The following is a 23,983-nucleotide window of genomic DNA, read 5'->3' as shown; positions in this document are numbered from 1 at the left end:
GCGGAGCAGATATTGGATGCAATGTGAAGGGAAACGACTACACCCATGTCTATGTAGTTGAAAATGAAGAAGGGACGCGGAGGGATCGCTGTTCCAGCTATTTGTTGGTGTGCGCTGAGCAGTTCTTCGTATCGTATGTATTTGCATTGGCGTTTTTTGGGGGGATGGGAACGCATAAAGGGCTGCGGAGGAAATGTACTCTAGAGCTCAGTATAATTTCCCTTCTCTCCTGAGGGTACGAGCAGTATTCAGAATGAAGTACACTCCAAACCAAATTGCTTGTGAGGTGTCTGTGAATTTTCCATAGTTAAAAAATCGCGTCTCTCATCTCACGAGCAAAATGACACCGAAATTCACTGCCAATCCGAGCCTTGCTCCCCACGGTCCGATCATCTGCCAGGCGGATCATCCCGGCGGGTGACAAGAACCGATGTTTTAACAATAGCAACCTCAAAAAAACACCAACGGTGCCGCATCCCTACATACGTCCCAAAGCGCACGCCTCCTCTCTTGAACAAAACAGACAACCTCCCCTACTCCCATGCAATACTCCAAGTCCCCCCCAGAAGAAATCAATCAAAACGAGAAACGCTTGCCAACGCCTCCGATGCGTAGATGCAGCAACCGCAAGCGGTCACTCGTACCCGCGGTCACCCCAAACACACCAACATTGGCCATCCGAAGTCCTGTGCTACACGCCGACCGCGTGGCACAGACATGCACGAGAACACCACAAGACCTTGCCACCGGAACTGGGCCGGCAGAGAAGAAATATTGCTGCCATTATTACAAGAAAAGCAGTCCGTGCAAGAAATCATGTCCCTGCTTCGGAATGTTGCGTACCGTCTATGTGTCGGTCGGGGGTTGCTGTGATGTAATTTGAGTCAATTGACCAATATATTGACGTGCCGGATTCTAGGTGTCTTGGGCATTCAGTAATGCATCATGTTTATCAGTCGATAGTAGACAGGTGCAACTGAATAGTGTAACCCAGTCGTTGCATGTGCAGCTGAATGTTCAGCGGCATCGGGATGGATTGCAAAACCGGAACTCCGTGCCTTCGTGTGCATGATGGGAGAGGCTCAAAGTGCGATGGGACAGCGCGGTGCATCGACCCGTCATCCAACAGCAATACCTAGACTAGACCTTTTGTCGCTTCACAGCAGCAACACCCAGATATGCAGGCGTATATGCTCTCTGTTGCTGTTTACACTTTCTCAAGGCTCAATGCTTTGCCACATATGACGGGACCAAAACGCAACTTGCAACCCGAGAATACGAGACATCAAGTGCGCATAATGGTCATTTCCTGCCGCCGGAAGGGGAGCTGGAAACCACGCTGTGGGCACTCGCATGATGAGCGCATGTCTCTCGGTACATGACTGCATTTCCCGTGCATAAGCTTGCTGAAAACCCCTATAAAAAGAAGCAGCACGAGCAGAGTCACCGTCGATATTCTGCGAGGGGGGAAGGGAATGTCTCGGGCACAATGGGAACGGAGCATTGAGCAAATATCATGTACATACCTGGCACTCTAAATGGAATAGCCGGTAGAAGAAACAAGAAAAGATGACATTGTTCTGCATGGGTCGATGCAGGAATAACTGACATCCAGGGAGCGTTGTAAGCAACGAGCCGTGCATGCATGGAGCTGGAAGCAAATCGTGCAGGGAATACGGAGTAAGGAGTCACGGCATTGTTTGGCCGCTTACTCCTTTAACACCCGTCGGACGACGAATACGAAGGTTACCATGGCTGTTGAAAAGATCGGAAACTACTCTGCACAATGGAACGGACCGTCGAGATGCTCGAGGCCCGGCAGAATATTGGTCATGTCCGCTGTCCGTTGTAGAACGAAATCACCACGATGCTCGCCTATTATGCAGTTGGCTTGCGGGACCACAGCCCCGATCGAAATTGTTGCTCGCATACGGAGAATTCCTCAATAACTTGTCTGGCCAATAGCTGGTTCGAGCAGAAAGATTGGTGAACCAAGTAGAACGTGATGGACTATGTCGAAAAAGTAAATCGTCTGTTGGTTTATTCGTCCCGGTTCTTAGAATTTTCCAGATATGGAAACAGGATGTTTCACATAATGGGAGCATCTGCCAACGGTCCCTCGGTTTAATAGTACTTCTTCTGCCGATATGGAGTATTATTCTTGATAATACCGAATGAAACCTGAAGCTGGATGGAACTCGGTGATGTGGTGGCGTGCCGATGAAGCAGCTCAAACGTGTTGGGCTGATCGATAGTTCAGGTGGGAAGCACTGAAGAGCCGCGGCAGCCACAGGAACCAGGGGCATCTATCCATCCAGACTCTGAGTGGGTGAGGCAACTCCATTTTCTCCATCTTTGTTCATCCTTTCGATGTAGCCATGGTCTCCATCAGGGAAGCGAGAAAGTCCTGTTATCAGCCCGGGCCCCGACATTAAAAGCAAGTATGGGATCGCCGACGAGAAACAACGGGGACCTGAGACCAGGCCAGCAAGGAACAGAAGCAATTTTTGAGGCTGTCGGGTGAGGCGGCCTCGATGGATAGATGGCCCGCCTATCGGTCTACTGCCCATGTTCTGTTCCTCGAATATTGGAGCAGCCTGCAAAATGAAAGATTAGCGGTGATCCAGCACCTTGGGGTATCGATTACTATACGAGACCCATTTGGTCAAGGGATCACGGGAGTGCTGCGGCCACCGTCTAATCGTTGTCGTCGGGAGGGATTGCGGGCGTTGTTTCGCCGGCCGAGACTGGCAGCAATTGGAGAGTACCATCGCTCTTTCCGCCAAAGTGGAAGGGAGCATGTTGGCCTAACGGGCCAGGGTGGTAAATGCAATCCTGGTTGGTACCAAACATTGAAGTCCCAAGGCCATGACAAAAAACCAAAGAACGAAGCGTTTTGCCAGCCCAACCGATCCTGCCGTCATTCGTTTGTCCGTGGTGGAATTTCTCTGAATACGTGCACAGTATCCAATGACTCGACAGGATGTCTGGTTGATCACATCACGGTTGCCTTGTGGCTGAAAGCCGAACGAACGACAGCACGCCTTTTGGAGAACTGGCCAACGCCTATATGGTGGGTTCGCACAATTCGGACATGTCCAAGGGTTGGTCATGTCTTGGATCGACAGGCACGCCTTCGAGCCGCCATGTAGCCAAGCCCGTCTAAAGCCAAAGCCCGCGAGTCTGCCATGTTTAAGGCTTAAACAACACGACTAATACAAAACCTAGAAACCACCGCGGTATCAATCTTTACCGTCTTGTACGGAGTACGTACAATAAAAAGCAATGCCCGTCCCGGGGGGCTGAACAAGCAAGAAGGGGCCAGGGCACAGGCGGAAGCAACATTTCCAAATCCTGAACGCACTGGCGCCGGCCAGCAAACTCTGCTAGGCAATACAGAGTTTAGTGAGCTGGCTTCCCGGCTTGGATGGATAAGAATACTACCCCAAGGAAACTGTCACCCAGAAGCTGAACTGGTTAGTCCTTAGGTCCATGCAGTGTGGGTGGTGGCTAAAGCTGAGTTGATGACTTCTCATTTCGGGAGCAAGATACTAGTACCTCATGCTGCCTTTGCGCCAACGCCGTTTATGATATCCCAGTGCTAATATGAAATAAGGTCTAGCGGCCCTGCCGTGTTGACGCCAGATCCGGCCTATGGGGGTGCCGTGTGAGGCCAGCATCCGACTATGGCGCATCCTGTAAGTAACTTGTTATGTCTTGTGATTAGTATTGGTTCTTTCAATTGGCTATTCTTGGCGTGATACCCTTTCAGGTCTTTTGCCAATATTATGCGGTCAACCGCTGACAAGGGACGACTTATCAAGTACACATCACGGTATCAATGAACAAACATGATGCCAGAAAATGGCTCTTGCGGAGCTCAGATGGGGTGACCATGGTAGTTGAACAGACACTTTGGCCACCCAAAAAAAGTTTGATAGTGAGGCAGTTGGAAAAGAGTTCGGGCATGATAGACACATCCAGGCAGAGTATCGATTCGAAGGATTTTTTGGATCGAACCCCCATCTGACGGGTCGGTATACCAAATATTTGGTGTAGGACGCGGGTTGAGTGAAAGTCTGGGAAAGAGGTGAATGCACCATTGTGTTGTTGAATTTCTCTCTTTTTTTCCCTTGGCCTTCGGAATCTGCAGATGGCGGACCACAACTGGGGCGTGGGGGCGAGAGAACGGGAAGATGCAGGCAGAATTTACAAAGTGCAATTTCCATGGCACTGTTCAACGATTTGTCCAGTGAGCGACTGCATGGGTTCGTATTCGACCTCGCAACGTTCAGCGTGGCGTAACAACCGTCCAGGGACTCCCGCAGCCACTCCAATAGGCAACAAGTGGTGGCTGACTCTTGTCAAACATGTCTGGCCAGACCATGCTCGGAGAATAAGATTGATTGTGGCTAAGAATAACTTGACTGGGCTACAAGGTCTTCCACGTCAGGCTACGGCCTAGACAGAGGGGATCGGGGCGTTTGTCAGGTTTCAGATATCATCAAAGTGGTCACAGTGTGGCTCTCGACAACCAAGAGGAAATTCGTCAAATAGTACGGGCTACGGGGAAGTTTCCTCCATGGCACAAGAGTTGAGTGTTTGGTTTTGACAGCCATCCCGCGCAAAGGCCAGGCGACGACGATACCGACACACACAGAAACAAGTCGAGGAAACCACCAAGGTCCAAACCAGTCCACGCAAAGAAGCAAAGGGCTCGCGGGCCATATTACCGAGCCCCTTGCTTCCAACTGAATGGACCTCTGGCAGCCCAGCTCAAGCATTGTAACCCTGTATTTGGAAATGGTACTGAGTACGGTGTACAAAGACGGGCTTGCTTGCGGCTTGTCGCAGTCCCCTCCCGAGCTGGCTCCCGGCAGGGGTCAGAGCTTCAGTATCCTGGTCGCCTGGTCGGCTCATTCACAGCAGACCCATGCCATCTGTAAATCTGCTAATGCAGGTCCACGCGATTGGGCTAGCTGCAGTAGACACCCAAGCAAGCCTTTCGTCCCTCGAGCCACATACGGCCATCCTCCCGTCTGGGGCCAGATTCTCTGGGTCAGCAGCCGTTGTTCCTCAGTTGTCTGTGCAGCACTCTGTGTGGGTGGATGTGGTTGTGGATGTTGTTGAGTCGCAGCCCCCGACGTTTCCGCCAATGGCAAGGCTGTGTTTTCTTTTCGCTCTTCTTGCCTTTCCTAATCCGGTAGCCATAACTAAAAGGTGCGTTTGTTTGTGTTGAGAGAGCTTCTGCCACTGACCCATTGACAGCCTGCGTGCAATACACAACTCCAAGGATCATATTTTCCTCTCTGATCCTGCAGTTTGGCTGTCTTATCGTGCCTGCCGGCGGCGAAGAACAATAGTATTGCTTGTCGTCCCCGCATCCGCACGCTTGCTACCTCTCCAGGTCCCTGCAGACTCAACGATTATTGCATGACAAACATTCGCCCCCAATGGCCTGACAACCCGACAAGACTTGCTGTGCCATCCCTAGCCCCGGCCCGCGGGGCCGATGAGCGTGGAGCCAGTTTCTCGGGCTGGGCGAGCGATGGCTGTGGACTCGGTTGAAGCCCTGGATCCTATCCGAGAATGCACGGCTCGGGCTTCTAGCTCAACATCCCTGGCCAGCTTGGCTCGTGCCCATGTACATCAGACAGTGTCAACATGGGACTTTGACCAGAGTCTCTAGCTCAGGTGGCCTTCGGGTTTTGCCCAAGGGCCAACAGGGCATAGGAGACCATCGGGCAAACATGGTGCATGCGGCGACCCGCGCGGATGCCATCATCCTGTGAGCGGCATGTAACTACTGCATATCCCAAATAAGGAGAGGTTAAAGTGTCCATAACAGGTCTGGGCCTCGACTGCCGGCCTGGGGTTCTCGACGACCCTTTATGAGCGCGCGAATTCTCGAGTATATATAGCCTCGGGATCCTCTGGCATCTGCCTTGAGAGAATCTCTGGGTTCTCCTGTATCACTAGGTTTTCTCTCTCTTCGTTGTGGGAGATTGTCCTATTCATCCTTCATATTATACTTGGACTCCCCTTAGCCTTTGCCTCTTTTCGCACAACACCTTTTAGGTAACATGACCTTGTGTAGGTCAGCCTTGGCCGTTGCGGCTGCGGCTCTTGTCTCGATCACCCAGGCATGGAACATTGAGCTACCTCCCTGCATTGAGCCTTTCAAGCCCTTTGTTTACTCTGGCTGTTTCCAAGATGGCAACCCCAACGCTCTCGTTTTCCGGTCCAGCCTGGACCAGCAGGATATGACGGTTGAGAAGTGTATTGCTGACTGCAAGGGTATGTGGCCGTTAAGCGAGAAAACTAGTTTGCGTAGACTCCAATATACTCCTCACTCGAGTAACAAGGGAGTCGACTAAGCTCTCATATCTCATTACTAACATGGTGATTCTAGGCAATGGCTTCCGATATGCTGGTCTTGAGTACTACGGCGTTTGTTTCTGCGGTGCTACCGTCAACGGCGCTCAGCTCGATGAGTCCAAATGCTCGTTCCCCTGCAGCGGGAACAAGACCGAGACCTGTGGTGGCGACAACACTCTTTCAGTCTGGCAGGATCCTACCTTTCCCAAGAGCCCCAGCGACGTCACTGTCGATGACTACAAGTCTCTCGGTTGCTACACCGACGATTCTCCCAAGGGCCGCACTCTCTCCTATCCCATTGACCTTGATGCCTCTACCTTCACCACCAAGAAGTGCCTGGCGGCGTGCGAGAAGCAAGGCTTCCCCTTTGCTGGTGTCGAGTTTGGCAAGGAGTGTTGGTGCGGTGTTGTCCTGGCCAACGACACTGCCAAGGCTGATACCTCTCAGTGCAATATGCCTTGCCAGGGCGACTCTTCCGACACCTGCGGTGGACGCGGTCGACTAAACTTGTGGGTTGCCAAGGATCTTGAGTCTCTTGAGCCTTGTGGCCACAAGCCTGGTACAACTACCACGTCTCTGCCTCCCAGCAATACGACTACAACGAAGCCTGTTGATACAACCACTACCAAGTCCGAGACTACTACAACTACCAAGCCTGAGACTACTTCAACTACACAGCCTGAGACTACTACAACTACAAAGCCCGAGACTACCACAACCACCAAGCCTCAGACTACTACCACAAAGCCTGAGACCACCACCACAACGCCCCAGACTACCACCACCACCAAGCCCCAGACTACAACAACTACCAAGCCCCAGACTACTACCAAGCCAACTACTACCACCAAGGATATACCTCACACCACCACCAACCTTTGCACTGCTACGGTAACTCTCCCTCCCAAGTGCGAGTGGCAGTGTGGCAGCTGGTGTGCTCCTCCTCTCCCCCATTGGGGTGATAAGAACGGCTGTATCATTGCCCAGAAGACCTGCCACAAGCAGGTTTCCTCATGCTTCAAGAACGCAGGCTGGCCCGGCTCTATCGAATGCTTCAAATTCAAGGCCTGGTGCGGATTCATCGACGCCTACTGCGCATCCTGGTGCCCTTCCGACAGCTGCGGCAAATGGGACTGCTGGGACAAGCATCACGGCGGCGGCGGCAAGCCTCCCAGCAATCCCCCTACCACCACGACATCTGTCTATCCTTGCCCGACGACTTCCAAGCCTGCTACCACGACCACGAAGCCGGCGACCTCGTGCCCTCCCGAGCCGACCAACATCTGCACGCAACCCACTAACCAAAAGTACGGCTATGGTCCGGGCAAGCCCGTCGGCGGCATCCCCCTGCCCGTCGTAGGCTGCAACGACTGCAAGGACGAGTTCGACGAGAAGCCCTTCAAGTACTACACCGAAGCTGAGAGCCGCAACTGCCCCGGCTTCCCCTGGCCCCGGTGGCCCAGCGTGTGCTCCCAGGCCTGCGAGGAGCAGTACACGCATTGCGTCGCCACCTACAACAAGGGCTGCGAGTCCCTAGGCTGGAGGGACAGCTGGCGCAAGCGAGCCGGCGAATCTGACGAGGAGTTTGCCAAACGCTGGTCCGGGCCGGACAACGGAGGTTCCGGCACCTGCGCCGCCGCCGGCTCCGTCTCCACGGGAGCCTGGTCCGCAAGGGGCTCTGACAGCCTTCAATGCTGGGGATGGGGCGGCAACAATCCCGCCTGGGCTCTTGAGCGTTGCAAGGCTCAGTACCAGGATTGCCTGAGAGTTAACCAGTGGGTTGACCCCAAGGACAAGTGCAAGCGCTGGCCGGGCTGCTAAGGCCTGCGGTCTGGGTGCGGATAAACTGAAACTTTGAGCGACGAAGGTGAAAAGGATTTCATTTCAATGTGAAGGGGTATAGGGATGTATGTAATTTTGCTGCTTTGGCCGCTCGAGTCAAGCTCTCAAACCTGGTATATTGGCGTTGTCAACAGTCCGAAGCTGTTGGGCGAGGCACTTCTTTTCGGTTATATATTCAATTTCAACTCACATTATCCAGCTGATTGCTTTGCAGAATCTGCGACTCGTGGGATTAAGTTAGGTTTTGTGAAAACTTGGACCCTTTTGTTGGCTATCTGTCTCTAGCACGGAATAGATGACAACCACATTCGAGGACCTTTTTCCCAATGCAGGATCTCATCGAACTTGTAGCCAATAGTCGGCCTGGGGTACTTCACTAGCCTGTTGTTCCTGAGAAGAAAAGAGACCATCTTCTTCATTTATGGTACCAACATAGGTCAGCATCCGAAGCACTATCCAGGTAGTTGTGTAGTTGGACACTCCCTAATTCCATGGGACACACATACGTGCTTCTACCCAAGAGCCAACTGTTCGAACATGATCCAGTCTACACACATCTCAACCGCATTAAACCAATCTGAGTTGGAGCATTTTCCAAAACCACTCCCGGTCTTATAGATCTATTTGAAAAAAAATCAAAAAAATCTGGCCAACCACCACATATATAGGGTAGCACAGATCCACCACCCAGCTTCATATACCAGGCCATCGCCAACAAGCCAAAAAGCTCCGCGGACAAAACCAAACCCTTCCATCCCCCGAGCACTCCAACCACAATGGACGCCCTCCAGCCCCTAATACACAGACTGACGACAACACCACCCGCAACATACTGTCAGACGTTCTTCCTCCTAGCAGCCGCATCCGTCCTCTCCCTCCAACTACTTCCCAATGAAGCCCGCAGCACACTCACGGACTACGGCGCCCGTCGACCACGGGGCTCCTCCGCCCCGACAAGCTCGAAGCTCGCATCCATGCTCGGCAAGCTGACGGCCATGGGGCAGCTCCCACATTCATACTTCTGGCACTTCTATCTGTTGTCCACGTGTCTATCTGCCTTCTGGGCATGGCAGTACCTTACTCATGGATCAGTAGTGTCCTTCATTGCAGAAAGACAGGTTTCCCTGTCGGGAGAGCCGTCGGTAGAGTTGGACCGTGTGCTTCTCGCGTGGTTAATGATGGCGGCTCAGGGCGGAAGGAGACTGTTTGAGTGTTTCTGGGTGGTGAAGCCCGGCAGGACGCCCATGTGGTGGGTGCATTGGGTGTTGGGGTTGGGATTTTACGGGCTCATGGGTATTTCTGTGTGGGTGGAAGGGTCCGGTGAGTTTTACTTTCCCTCGTACTCTTTTTCGTTGTCATGGTTTGCTTTAGCTTCAAGACGGCGTGGTGTTCGAGGGCTGTGGCTGATGACTACAAGGGGCGATTCTTGAATCATGGCAAGCTCCCACGAAGGCTGTGGTCTTGACCTCAAGAGCACTGTTTACGTTGACCGTGTTCTTTGGTGCGTGGTTTGCGCAGTACAAGTGCCATGGATATCTGGCCAGTTTAAAGAAGTATACACTTCCGGACGAGGGAATGTTCAAGTACATCATCTGCCCACACTACACGTCTGAGTGTGTCATATATCTGGCGATTTCGATCATGGCAGCACCACCTGGCCGCGCTTTCAATGTGTCCGTCTTGTGTGGACTGGCTTTTGTCGTAGCCAATCTTGGTTCTACAGCACACGGTACCAAGAAGTGGTATGCTGGCAAGTTTGGAGCGGACACAGTGGCTAACAAGTGGATGATGATGCCGGGTGTATTCTAAGGAACAGCCGCCTCTGGTGGCGACACAATCGCCGTGCAACTCTACTGCCTAGGGCTACCGTCTGGAGAACATGCCAAGCTTGTTCCCCATCCTTGACACCTTGAGGACGTCTCGGTAGGTTAGGCTGGTCCTTGTCTGGCGTACATTGCGCCCATCTGCAAATTGCTGAGAGCATCGTAGCGTTGACCAGTTTACTATAGTATCTGCAGACAGATCGAGGTCTTCTTCAATATCCGCAATGCCGTGCAAGTAGTCCGTGTATAAGTCATCTGTTGTGATGAGCAGGCTACGAGGTTCCTGGAGAATTCTCCATGCGGGGACTGGATCTAGAGCACCGTCGTCTCTGTTCCGGTGCAGGTTGAGGCAGAGACTGGCCCCGAGGCTGACGGTACACACGACAGGCCAATATGCAGCGCCATCCTAGGTCGGATGAGCTTTAGGGGCATTGTACTACGTTGTAGAGCTAAATACTTAACTTGTGTGCCATGATGCCTACGCCAGGCGGATACTCGTTGATGAGGACGTGGTTCGGTCGTCGATGCGGGCTTTGAGCAAAGATGTGTTCTGCCTCGAGGTCGGGGCCGGGCTTGGAGCCGCCGTCGGATTTGACGGTGGAGAGGGACAAGATTCGGGACACTACTGGATTCTCGAGCCACTCAGGAAGAGGAGAGTCGAGCAATCTGTTCTGGACAAGGTCGGACGGCCAGGTTTGCAGTCTACGATGAGTGAGTTGTTTCCACCTAGGCTTCGGGGCGCCAGCAATCTGAGGCGGCACGGTCAGTAGCAGTAAGAGAGACAATGTGACAATACACACATATCATGGCCCATGCGTTGGTTGAGAAGAAGGCGAGCGAAGGGGGCCGGGGTTGACATACTTTGCCGAGTATAAAGTGCTCTTCCTCCTCGCTGATGAAGTCGGGAATATAATAAGCCGCGGACGGCAGGCCATGTATCCTGGCATCTTCTAGCGAAGGCGGCAGTGAGACTTGGTTTGTTGCCATCGTGAGGCTCTCGGATGGGGAGGAGCAGGCAGACTCGCGGGGACGTCGCTTTCCCGCCTCTTGTTTCTTGTGGTACTCTTTGTGTTGAAGTACTCGGTACGGAGTAGACAGAAGGTAGATCAACAGCACCGGTGTCTCAAATAGTGCTACAGTCTGTTCCAAGGTGAAATCAGCTCAAGCCAGACGTAGCGTGGCGAATGACGACGCAGTGCCAAAAGCAAAGACACAGGTTGATGCCAGGTCTCTCGAATCATCAAACGCATGTCCAACGTCGTCAGAGTGTTTGCCCCGTCGTTCGTGGATGGAGACGGATGCGATGGCACTGACCACCTGTCAGACTCGCCACGGCAAGGGGAAATCAATGCAGACAGACAGGTAGAGGTGGCACATGGAAGAATGTGCACGGTGCATCTGGCAATAGGGTATGGCGAGTTGGACAAGACCCGTGTGCTCGTGCCGTGTTGTTGAGGCGCGTATCCTTGAAGAAAGCACGAGCTAGGTTTGGGCGGTGAAGGGTTATCTGGCCAACAAACGCATGATGCTAGCAATGGACAAGAGAGAGAAAAGGTTGGAGCTTCTTGGAGCAAGAGACTAGGCAGAAACGGCTCTCTTGTCGATAAGTAGACGGGGCTGGAAAGGGGGGCCCGGTACGGAGTACGGAGTAGGTGGAAGAAATGGTGATGATGAGTGGTGTTGGCACTGTGAGTGGGCGACGGGGTGGAGACGAAGCCGGAAAAATTGTGCGAGACGGCGGAACAAGTGCTGATATTGTTGATGGATACGGAGTACTAGTAAGAATGTACGGAGTACCTAGGAATTTATTGCATCTCTGGCACCTGGGCCCGTCACCTCTCGCCGTCGAAATCAATCACATTGCAACTACATTAGGTACATACTCCGTACAATGTACGGCATCTACTTGCAAGCATCGGACCTCGATCGTTTGAGAATATTGGATGCAGGACGGAGCACCTCAAAGCAGGCAGCCAGTCGTAGGGCGCAAAGGTGAGGGGCTCGCGTGATGCTTGATGGCTGGGCGACGCAGCGTTTCGGCCCAAAACTGCGCCATTTGTCCGCAGCGCTAGCTGGACCAGACAGGCCCACCTTCATTCCACTGGCCCAATCATTGCGCGACGATCAGACTTTGGCTGTGGGTGGATGGGGAGCGATTGTAGGACATGCGTATCCTTTTTATTGCGACTCGCACCAAGTACTTCTACGCCGTACAAAGTTTGGCGGAGGCAGGAAGCAGGAAGGAGCTGTGCTGTGTTATGCTGGTCGTGCCTGGTCGCAAGCAGTTGAGCAAGCAGGCGCAGCGGGGCCCGCCACTGGACAGCTGGAGAAGCACATGCAGCTGGCTTGTACCGGCAATACAAGCTCGTGGCTGGCCGCCCGGTATCGAGCCCCAGGCGTGGCACGTATATTGTACTTCAAGATACTGAGGACATCTGGACTTAGGTACTCGGTACTCAGTACTGGCCAGCTGCTGTGCAGTGCTAGTGCTGCCTTGCTGGAATATTGGCATTGATGGCACCAGACGGAATGCGCTGGGACGGGGCCTCGCGGTTGAACCAGACCGCACCAGGCAGTCCAATATTCTCGGTTGATACGACTGCCATCACCAGTATTCCATCCGCAGATTCAGGCTCATGCGGCAGCCAAAACCAGCCAGTCCCAATCAATTGATCCCGGTTCGCACAAGGCCCGGTCGTCGCACTTGAGCACTCGTCAATCCCCGTCCCCATCAGTCAATCCACTCTCAAGCACTAAGCCCAGCCCAGCCGGTTCTTCGTGTCTAGCTTTGGTCCTGCTTGGGCTTTTTTTTTTGGCTTTTGGCCGTGTCTGGTCGTTTCTCCTCTATCTTTGCATCCATCCATCCATCCATCCATCCCATCCCATCCTCCTTTGCCACCGTCCTCGCAGCCGCCACCTTCGTCTAACTTGAGGCTTCTCTCTCCATCAACCACAACCATTCCTACCCGCAGCCCTCATCCCTTGTCTGTCGGTAGGTAGCGACAAAACAACCGACGACGCGATCAGCTATAGTCACGCCCTCAGCGCCGCACTTCCAGTTCTCCCGTGTCGGGGCTTGTCCAAGGAAGCCCTCGATAGGGGCTACAGCATCGCCCGACAGCCCTTCACTCGTCATCCGGATCCAGCACTTTTTCGCGCGCTCTCGACGCCACTGCTTCATATTTCCAGCCGTAACACGTAGTCGTCGATTGTGTCGAATCGTTCCTCAATTCAACTGCCCAGCGTCGCCGCTTACCACGGCGTCATTTTATCAAACTTGTCGTCTCGAATCTCCCAGGATGGTGTTAGTCGCTTGCTCTTCTTTGAGATAAATGACATGGATGCGCAGAATGCCGCCGAGTCGGACCAGACGAGGCCTGCTGGCGCTTCCTCTCAGCAGCGGCCAAGCTCTGAGACTGGCAAGAAATCCAAATCGCCAACCCTCGTGAAGGCCATGTCGCCAGCACGGGATCCCAAGCCCAAGACTGGCCTTGCCACTGCTGACGATGCTTCCGCCTCCTCGTTGACTGCCCGCCCCGACGATGCACCAGAGGACCGCGACTCCGACGCCGAGACCATCGTGCTGCCAGGCAAGGATGGCCACTCGCCCTCAAAGGCCCGGAAAGTGAGACAGGAGGACAGGAGCGAAAGTGATGGTGACGCTTCCAAGGGAAACGCCGCCAACGGCAATGGAAAACACACTCATGATGGCGAAGGAGCAGCCGCCTCCGCAGCTGGCAGCCGGCTCGTCGAAGGTGCCAGGAAGAAGCGCCCGTCCGTCTCTGCTGGTTCCTCCGCCGACAAGGACCGTCGACCTCGCAACAAGGAAGCAGCTTCAAGTGGCATGAGCTCTTCACCCGTTTCTCCACTCCATAACCTGCAACAACAAAACCAAAACCATCATCCTAACCGAAGGCGGCGTTCTGACGCTGGCCCCTCATCCCCATCAGATTCCGAACAGTCCCATCATAAGATATCTTCAAAGGCATCTCTACGCGATAAGCTCAAGTCAGGCGAACGGCTCGTGCCGCACAAACGCAAAGCACCCAAGATCGAGTCCGACGAAGAGGCCGACATTCGCAAGGCGCGCCGTCAGCGCACAACAAGCGCCGGTGTCGATACTGGTCGACACAAGGATTCCAGATCATCTCATCCAAAGATTGAAGGCCGAAATCGATCCGTATCCCCCCCATATCGACAACATCGACGAAGTATATCTACGCAATTTCCGTCACAGTCATCAAACGGCCTGGGTATCAAGAAACGACGCCTCCCCCCACCTCTCCAATCTACAGACTATCAGTCGGACGACTCATCTACGGGCGGCAGCCCCCATCCCCGCAGCTCCAAATTACGTAGCTTGGCCACTCCGGCTTCAGCCGAGGCAAATGTGTCGCCGGCCAAGATGGGACCTCACAAAAAACACCTCGATGCTCACGGGCAGACATTATTAGCCCGCGCTTGCGCCCGTGGCGAATACGAAGGGGCAAAGCAACGGCTGCAAGAACGACCCGAAGACCTGAACGTCGCTGACTATGCTGGAAATACGCCTCTTCAGATTGCCGCAATTAATGGATGCGAAGATATTGTTAAACTCCTGATCGACGCTGGGTGCAATTTAGAATGCGTCAATTACGACAAGGACACTCCTTTGCTTGATGCTGTCGACAACGGTCACCTTGGCGTGGTGAGGCTGCTTCTCGATGCTGGCGTGAACCCGCGAAAGGCCAATGTGAATGGGGAGGAACCTATCGACCGTGTCAGCGACGATACTGATAATGCAGAAGAAATCCGTGCCGCCATCTCTGAAGCTAAAAAACGTCAGGGTGACAGGCGAAGAACATCAGAAGACCGACACTCACATGGGGAAGGTCACGATACACGCGACTCTCATGCCCCTGACAGCCCCCGACATTCGCCAGCTGCAACAACCTCAACCAGCACAGGTCGCAGAAGCGGAACTGTTCGCTCTACCAAGACCAGGAATGACCTGCTCTACATGCCCTTGGATGACAAAACCTTGCGGCAAGCTGCCGGTCGTGGCGACGAGGAAACGGTTGCCCGCATCTTGCAAGTCAAGGAAGGATACGACGACCCTGAATCGATGGTAGCTGCAGCTAGAGGAGGTCATGACTTGGTGATCCAACTATTGCTGGGCTTGGGTGCAGCGAATGCCGACCCCGGCCCCGTTCCCTCACTTCCTGGCGAATTTGCGACACCCATTCTCGCAGCGATTGGTCAAGAAAATATTAAGGTTGTAGAATTACTTTTAGAACAGCAGGGATTCGATCCGACTCGGCGTTTTAAGGGAGAGACGTATTACGAAATAGCCAAGAGACGGCAAGGAACAAACTGGAAGGAGGAGGAGACCAAACTCAAAGAAGCCTACGATGAATATAAACGATCCCACAAGGATGGTCTTAAAATGAAATCCCCGGGGGGCCGACGGGACAAGGCTGCAAGGCGGGACGACGCAGGGGAAGGGCCGAAGTCCAGCAGACGACGAATGTCAAGCCCGTCTCGAGATGTAGAGCTCAAGAAAAAGTCGTCGAAGTTGGGCAGCCCCGGAGAAAAAAGACGGGCTAACTCCATCAACCATAGAGGAGATGACGAAGTTCCTAAGAGGGGCCCTGGTCGGCCTAAAAAAGAGCATTCGGCTATCTCAGACCGCGAGATTTCGCCTGCCCTGTCATACAAGACTCAAAAGGCAAAGCGAACAGACTCAGACGTTGCCGCCATGTCCTCGGAAGGTGAGGCCGCGAAGCCGAGACGAAAGCTTGTTTCGAAGGGTGAACTTCGAGGTGAACGAGATAAGCACAAGCGAATTTCCTCTCATAAGGAGCCTTCTAGCCCGCGAGAATCTCGAAGCGACGATGTTCCTGAGAAGCCGAGGTTTTCTGAGAAATACCATGACCGTGCCAAGGCACTCAAGCGAGACGAATCGCGAGATCGACCATCAGGGGACGGCTCAGCCAAGCGGCATCGCACAAGTGTGACGCCTGACCACCCCAGTGATTTTGATAAAGATGGCAATGATGTCCCAGTTAAGAGACGCCGTCTGGATGCTGAGAGCCAAGAATCTCGCCAGAAGCGGGTGCCTTCCGAAGATGGGCGGCAGCGCAAATCCAGCTCATCTCGTGATGGATCTTCTAAGGCTTCATCTACTTCCAGCCACAAGGAACGTGAAGATGGCAAGAAGCGTGATTCTGAAATGAAAAATTTCGGACAATGCGCATCTGGTGAGAAATCTATTTACGTTAAGTCCGAAGATGTGGATATACCGATGCCTGATCTTGAGCCTGCAAAGGACACGGAATCTAGGGATATGGACAGCACAAAGCAGGAAGAAGAAGCAGAGCAAGCCAGGCTGAAAGAAGCTGAAGAAGAGGCGGCCAAAAAGAAGAGGGCGGAAGAGGAAGAACAGGAAAAAAGGCGTCTCGAGGCAGAAGAGGCAAAGAAGCGCGAAGAGGAATTGGCTCGGAAAGCCGCGGAGGAAAAGAAGCGCCAAGAAGAAGAGGCTAAACAGCGTAAGGAGCAAGAAGAACGCGAGCGTCGTGAAGCTGTTCAGCGTGAAGAGGAAGAGAAAAAGAAGCGGCTCGAAGAAGAGAAGAAGAGGAAGGCCGAGGAGGAGCGGAGGCAACGCGAGGAAGAGGAGCGACTTCATCGAGAACAGTTGGAACGCGAGGCGGCCGAGGAGGCACGGCGACAACGTGAAGAAGAAGAGCGAAAAGAGCGCGAGCGCCGCGAACGTGCCCATCGAGAGGAGATGGAGCGCAAACGTGCAGCACGAGAGGCTGAGCAGAGGCGTCAACGTGAAGAGCAAGAACGTGCTCGTCTTGAGAAACTTCCTCCTCTCCTCCGTTGGCTAGACATGCACCCTGGCCCGAAAACCGGAGCTATTGCCGAGAAGTTCAAGAACGTGCTGGGTTTCCGGTACGACACCATCCGGCAAGATGCAACGGGGACTGCTGAAGGCCGTGAGCAGTGGCTTCTCAACACCAATGTGGCCCTACTTCTTGGCGAGAAAGACCTTGACCTTTCTAGATGTAAGTACAAATTTCGACTTGCCAAACGAACAGTTGACTGATATGTGCCACTGCAGATACTGCGTGGGAACGAGCACCTGTCACCCACCTAAACAAGGTCCAAATTTGGCGAACCGAGTGGCGTCAATACACATTACTGTCGGAAGATCTATGGGATCTTGGCCGGCAACTTCCTGGCTGTTACAATGGCACTGACCCTTCTCAGCTGGAGTTTTCCACAAAGCAACAGTTGACAGAGGATGCAAAGAAGAAGTTTGAGACTTTGGACATGTTCTTCGTAAAGGTAAGGCAGTGCAAATATGCCCATTTGTTTACTTTTACTAACCATGTTACATCAGCTCTCTGACTTCTTATACACGGTGCCGAACATCCCTCACCTTCGGAATTTGCGAATCGCAGTGAACTACCGCGAGTTATTGGAAAACGAATCCCAACTTTTCGGATGGAAAGTAACCCAGAAGTGGAAACAAGACCCGGGTGCCGAACGGTTCCATGTCTTTGCTCCACGCAATAAGTACTATATCAATGGTGTATTTGTTGGCGAAGACCTGCCAACTCGCCATAAAACAAGCAAAACACCCTTCCCTGAGAAGAGAGTTCCTCGACGAGGCTTGGTGCAGGTGTTCCCCGAGGACCCTGACTATGAGCGAATTTGCATGGAACAGGGTCTAGAGCACTTGGTCAAGGGCCTGCAAACACCATCACTACCAAATGGAGACCATTCGTCGCCGACGATGCAGACGGCGACGACGCCGTCCAAACCGTCTGTTAATGGCATCAGTGGACTCGCGAATGGAGCAAAACTTAATGGGGCTCATGGCACTTCCGACTAAGCTTCCCTACGTTGGGCTGACCAATGAGGAACACTATCATCCATATCGAAGAAGGAGAACAAGAAGAAGTTGCTTCAGGTAGATGGAAGGCGAATGACGGGATATGAACGTTGCAGATTATGATGACTACCACCGCTGTCCGACAATACACTTGTTAAATTATCCCTTTCCGGAAACACTACTCTATGTTTAATCTCGGTTTCATTTGTTACGGTCCATACGAGTGTCTATAGACAGTGGATTCGGTACTTCTTGTTTGATCAGCCCGGGTTGGGCAGGTGGATCAGGTTTTTGATTTTTGTACCCGGCGATCGGTCTCGACGAACTGGACGGGATGGGACGGAGCAGGTCTTTGTGTGATTATCTGCAGGAGCAAAACCGGATTGGGATATCTCAAGGACGTCGGATTCAGCGCGAGACGACTCCTTACCACTGTTTTTGGATGGGTTGCTTTGTGCTGGAAGGGAAATTGAAGCCATTGATTTCGGTTGGCTTGGACCACAGGGGTGAAAAGCATCAGCTGAGGCGTTTTTGACGTGATGAGTTTTGACGAGATACCTTTGTTTGGTTGTGTGTGTGTGTGTAGCCGTCCAAAAGAGACTGGGTTACGTACAAAGTTCCAAGGTCTATAATAATTGATAAAGTGATGTGAAACGTGTGTACCAGACAGAATGCTTGACTGACGTATATATACGTGGTCATCGAGTGCACCGGAGCACAGTACGCACATAGTAGTCCATTACGGTGCGGACACATGGCTGACATGGCTGGCTGGTCCAACAAGCTGGCCTATCCATCAAAAAATAAATTTACCCCACCAACGACCAACGACTACCGCTATACATTCGATTTTGATCTTCAACAATTGCCCAAAACCTCTTGCCGCAAACCCACGAACGTCCCCCAGGCGGAGCATCATATCCGGCAAATTCGATATCTCGACGCTGAATCACTGAACACGTACTGAGACAGGTTCGCGTGGCGTTCCGACTGCCGCCATCATGTCGACTACCGTGGAAAAGGTTTGTACCCTGCCCTACTCCCAAAGCATTAATGACCAGAAGCCGGGGCGCTGACCATATTTTGTAGATCAAGGAGATTGAGTCCGAGGTGCGTACAAGCGAAGCGAAGGGGGGCCAGAAAAAAACAAGAACAACCCCCGCCGATGACGAATACTCGCCTCCATGGCATCACTAACTTGAATGAAATGAAAACAGATGGCAAGGACGCAGAAGAACAAGGCAACGTCCTTCCATCTCGGACAGCTGAAGGCCAAGCTTGCCAAACTTAAGCGCGAGCTCCTCACGCCGAGCGGAGGAGGCGGCGGCGGCGGCTCAGGTTTCGACGTCGCGAGAACGGGCGTCGCTAGTATCGGGTTCATTGGGTTCCCGTCCGTGGGGAAGAGCACGCTCATGAGCCGGTTGACAGGGCAGCATTCCGAGGCGGCTGCGTATGAGTTTACCACCTTGACGTCAGTGCCCGGACAGGTTGTTTATAATGGTGAGTGTTTCCCCCCCGCCTGTTCAGACTGGCATACAAGGCGTCCCCCTCCACGTGGTGGTGAAGGGGCAGGGGCAAGGGAGTACATAAAACGCCGTCCTCTGAGCAGTCAAGTCCCCTGGATAAAGCAAATCGCATAGGAAGGAAAGACCAGCAGTTAACGTGTTAAGGCGCACCGCTGCAAATCATCGATTTGCCTGGTATCATTGAGGGTGCCAAAGACGGCCGCGGTCGAGGGCGACAGGTCATTGCTGTGGCCAAAACATGCCACCTCATCTTCATCGTTCTTGATGTCAACAAGCCTCTCACAGACAAGCGTGTCATCGAGGCCGAGCTGGAGGGGTTCGGGATCCGAATAAACAAGGAGCCGCCAAACATCACGTTCAAGAAGAAGGACAAGGGTGGCCTGAATATTACAAGCACGGTGCCCCTGACACATATCGATAACGACGAAATCAAGGCTGTCATGAGCGAATACAAAATCAACTCTGCGGATATTACGATCCGCTGCGATGCTACCGTGGACGACCTGATTGATATCCTCGAGGCCAAGAGTCGAGCGTAAGTCATTGTTCAATCCCCAGGAGACGCATTTTGAATTGCCAAATAAGTCTGAGCACCAGACTTCAAACCCTTAGAGTGGCCCAGACTGACAGAATGGAATAGTTACATCCCTGTGGTATATTGCCTGAACAAGATCGATGCCATCTCCATCGAAGAACTTGATCTTCTCTATCGCATTCCCAACGCCGTCCCTATTAGCTCTGAACATGGCTGGAACATCGATGAGTTAATGGAACTCATGTGGGAGAAACTCAATCTGAAGCGCGTCTATACAAAACCCAAGGGTAGACAACCTGATTACTCTGCACCCGTGGTATTACGATCGAACCGATCTACCGTTGAGGATTTTGTACGTCTTTTCTCTACCCGGCTTTTTTCGTACGAGATATGATCTCTCTCCTTTTTTTTTTGCTTTTAATATTCCAAATCTGGTTCCCGCCCTATCGCGTGATTTTACTGATAAAAGAAAAAGCAAAAAGGCATTTACGCTAACCATCGGGGATTTTCTTAGTGCAACGCCATTCACAGGACCATTGTAGAACAGTTCAAAACGGCCATTGTATATGGGAAATCGGTGAAACATCAGCCACAACGAGTAGGACTGGCGCATGAATTGGAAGATGAAGACGTTGGTAAGTACACGACTCATCGTTTTGGCCTCTTGATGTACACCATCTACGTCAATCGAAATCTCTTTGAAGGGGAATTACGGCCATAGGCCGACGCGTAACTGGCCAAATGAGAAAGCTGCCTGCGATTCAGCGCCATGTCTGTCTTTTTTATGGGACGCAGGTGCTGGGTCTGTCTGCCCTGGTTTTCAGCTCTGCCAATGGCCGTCGCCCACCCCTTCAAATAGCAATCGTGACAGCGCTAACCATGTCGACAGTAACCATTATCAAACGATGATTACAATAATTAACTTTTAATGGTGGGGAGGGCGCCGCTGGATGATTGGGGTGCTGGGGCAGGGCTGGTTGTTCCGCAGAGGGTGGCGCCATGGTAGGGGTCCGTCGACGCCTGACCGTTTATTAGGACCAAGCCCAACTTCAAAGGCCGCGCCGACGGAGCCTTGTGGTGGGCTCGTCTAATTCTCCGTCTTGACCTTGCAGACACTTGACCGTTCATCCTCACTACGGCCGGCAAACAGTAAGATCAGGGAGCAGTCTTGTTTGTCAGCGTCCAGTTTCTGAATCATGTTACGGAGTATGTTGCAGTTTGCGACGATGTATGCCGTCAAACTTGGCCGAACAAAAGGAAAAATCAACATCGGGCTTGCCGGCCACCTTCAGATCTACTCGGTACGGAGTATTGTATGACGATTTGACACTCGCGAGGAACGGTCACGAGGCTAAGGGCCAGCAATGGGACATGCCTACCTGCGGCTCGGGGACGTGTCTCGGCAGGCACTTGACAAGCGAGGTTGCTAAAAACCGACACAGCAAACATTCCGGCGTGCCGCCCAGCCTGACCAGGACTAGGACTAGCACAGGACAGGACAGGAGAGGACAAATGAGACTGGCGGATCTAAAACAAGGCCCAGGGCAGGGCAGGACAGGGCAGGGCAGGGACAGGACAGAAACAATAGAACAAAAAAGACATGATGCGTACAAGTCCGGTCGAGAAGACTCAAACTTGCCTTGTGCTGGCCATGCTCTGTTCCAGACATGCATACGTCTTTCCCCATTCTGTTGTCATGGCTGAGAACAGTTCAGGTGGGCGGATGTACCAATCAAACCGGGCCTCTTGTGTTGTTTCTATCGGACACTCTCTCGTCTTGGCAGCAGACGTTTCTGTAAACAGGCAGGGTTGCCATCGTCGTGCGCACCTTACTCGGCCCATTGTGCCTCCTAAAGAGGGCATCCGTAGCTGAACGGGCTGCCTTGTACGCAGCACACCGCGCGGAGCCCATGTCTTGTGTGTCATGGCCCGCCTACCCGAAGAAAATTGCGATGGTAATGATCTGCATGCGCGTATACCTGCCGCTTGCTATTTCGCCCCATGCTGCCTAGATCCAGGCGCAGGTTGTCGATGGGCAGGACGGGGAGAGAATATTAGATAGACATGGAGAGCCTTGGTCCAAACCCCAGCTTCTCTCACTAGAACAAAACGTTAAAACTGTCAATACGCAGCAGCAGGGTCCACCTCGAAAAAGGTACGACTAGTACGTAGTTATCATGTATATCATGTATATATGTACGTACATGACTACACACATACTCACTCTATAGCTGTCATGCAGGCCGATCTGTTCAGGAACTGCTACTACAGAGGTGGGAACATTGAAGCGATGGGCGACGGCCGAGATGGAAAGGGCAGCAGTTGCAGTAGGTACAGTATTGGCTTGCATGCAGAAGGGCCGCAGATTGGGCCGCGTCCGCCAGACGATTTGAAGCGGACGCACGTTCGGGAAGTTTGCCCCCTCCTTGTCATGTCTGGTCTGGTTGTCTTGGGAAAAAGGTGGTCCATATGCAGCCTTTCAGAATGCGTCTCTTGCCGCCGGCATTAGCACTACTACTACTGCTACTACCACTAGTACTATAAGGGTCTTCTGTGTCTGTGTGCGGAGCAACGAGTCAACAACACCAGACCGTCAATCAGTTCAACGAGGCTCGTGGTTAGTGGGCCGTCGACGAGACCCGTGTGCTCACCGCATTGACCTGCACGCGATTTCCTGGAGTCGAGCGTGATGCCATGCACGACACGGGGCGCAGTACGGAGTAGATGACGGAGGAAAACCCGTGATTCCGTAATCTGGTGGAGCAGAGCACTTGGATGGTACCATTATGACCATATCACCGGCGTGTTTCGTTATACATCTACGGAGTATCAAAGACTAAAATCGGTGTACGGAGTATGTTGTCTCGCCAATATTCCAGATTCCTTGATGCCACTTCACCAAGTCTCTGCCTTGTGGTCAGGCCTTCGATCCATCATTGACAGACAGACTGGAGACATTCAACGAAAGCACTCTCTCCAGTACGTCAAGTACTCCGTACACTGGACGGTAACCTTATTCTTGCCATGTGCCTGTGCCTGTGCCTCCAGTCGTTTTCTGGTGGGTCAATCAGACCGACTCTTCCCGCTGCAGATGACCAAAACTTCATGATACCAGTACTAGTCACGTCGCGAATCTCACCATGGTACGGAGTATATATTTCCCCCTCGTGACCATTGAGGTCGCTGCCGAGAAGACTCGACCCAGTTCTACGGGAATGAATGGCGAGCAGTTTGGTCAGTGAGTCGCAATTGGTCGATTCGTTTCTTGTCCTTTGGTCTGGTGCTTGCCGACCAGCGACTACTCCGTAGCTAGTCCACCTCACGCGGCAGCGCTACAGGTGCACCCCCCCAGCAGATCCATCGGGCATTGGCCGCATCTAATCTTCCCTAGGCCATTCATCACGTCTATACTTGCCTTTTAGGATAGGTGGAGGAACACATCTCGTGGTGGAACAAGAAGTTTGGTGTCTTCGGCCGGCTATCAAAGTCTGGCTCCAATGGGCTTTATTCGTGCCTGAATGGACAGGCGGCCCGTCCATGTACATCCAGCGCGTCTGAGCGCCGATTTTATAAGTGGCGGACGGCCAAGTACTACTCTCTACGAACTAGTAGCGTCGCGGCCGACCAGTAATTAAAATTATGAGCCGGCCAGATGGTGGTTTAGGTGTGCAAATCCTTGGCCATCGAAAAACACTTAGCAGCCTTCCACCTGCAACAACCTCCCGCCTGTTAGCACCAGGTGGCAGCTGAGACAAATCCATGAACAAGGGTCTCGAAGAAGGCGGCAGGGGTTCGGTCAGAGCTGGCCAACTGGAACTTGCCCGGATAGCGGAACTGCTGTGGCTAGGGACATGTGCCATCTTGAGAGCCCGGGAAAGCAGCCCATGCTGCCATTTGAACCCCAGCGAGAAGAACAAAGGTTCACAGCTTTTGTCTTGCTGCCCAATGATGGCCTAGCCGGTTCGTATCTTTGCTTGTTGCGGGAGATAATGTACTAAGG

General features: G+C 52.8%; 5 protein-coding genes across 5 annotated transcripts; 4 read left to right on the top strand and 1 right to left on the bottom strand.

Moving 5' to 3' along the window:
- Window positions 1–6,083: 6,083 nt before the first annotated feature.
- Window positions 6,084–8,199, top strand: G6M90_00g015260 (uncharacterized protein; the record flags this gene model as incomplete). The annotated part of the gene is made up of 2 exons (XM_014693513.1): window positions 6,084–6,297; window positions 6,413–8,199. 2 exons carry the CDS (start codon window positions 6,084–6,086, stop codon window positions 8,197–8,199), a joined length of 2,001 nt encoding a protein of 666 aa, XP_014548999.1.
- A 797-nt stretch (window positions 8,200–8,996) lies between these two features.
- SRD5A3 (Polyprenol reductase) lies at window positions 8,997–10,029 on the top strand (the record flags this gene model as incomplete). Its single annotated transcript, XM_014693514.1, has 2 exons — window positions 8,997–9,540; window positions 9,638–10,029. The coding sequence occupies 2 exons, from the start codon at window positions 8,997–8,999 to the stop codon at window positions 10,027–10,029; spliced, it is 936 nt and encodes a 311-aa protein (XP_014549000.1).
- Window positions 10,030–10,083: 54 nt separating this feature from the next.
- On the bottom strand, window positions 10,084–11,030 carry Alkbh6 (Alpha-ketoglutarate-dependent dioxygenase; the record flags this gene model as incomplete). Its single annotated transcript, XM_014693515.1, has 3 exons — window positions 10,084–10,449; window positions 10,526–10,792; window positions 10,905–11,030. 3 exons carry the CDS (start codon window positions 11,028–11,030, stop codon window positions 10,084–10,086), a joined length of 759 nt encoding a protein of 252 aa, XP_014549001.1.
- Window positions 11,031–13,380: 2,350 nt separating this feature from the next.
- HOS4 lies at window positions 13,381–17,922 on the top strand (the record flags this gene model as incomplete). Its single annotated transcript, XM_014693516.1, has 3 exons — window positions 13,381–17,089; window positions 17,146–17,372; window positions 17,428–17,922. 3 exons carry the CDS (start codon window positions 13,381–13,383, stop codon window positions 17,920–17,922), a joined length of 4,431 nt encoding a protein of 1,476 aa, XP_014549002.1.
- Window positions 17,923–18,923: 1,001 nt separating this feature from the next.
- On the top strand, window positions 18,924–20,704 carry RBG1 (Ribosome-interacting GTPase 1; the record flags this gene model as incomplete). The annotated part of the gene is made up of 6 exons (XM_014693517.2): window positions 18,924–18,944; window positions 19,012–19,032; window positions 19,140–19,422; window positions 19,593–19,983; window positions 20,089–20,335; window positions 20,498–20,704. The coding sequence occupies 6 exons, from the start codon at window positions 18,924–18,926 to the stop codon at window positions 20,702–20,704; spliced, it is 1,170 nt and encodes a 389-aa protein (XP_014549003.2).
- Window positions 20,705–23,983: the final 3,279 nt, after the last annotated feature.

Source organism: Metarhizium brunneum, chromosome 1, assembly GCF_013426205.1.
Source record: "Metarhizium brunneum chromosome 1, complete sequence".
NCBI lineage: Eukaryota > Fungi > Ascomycota > Sordariomycetes > Hypocreales > Clavicipitaceae > Metarhizium > Metarhizium brunneum.
This window is presented reverse-complemented; position numbering and strand designations above follow the sequence as displayed.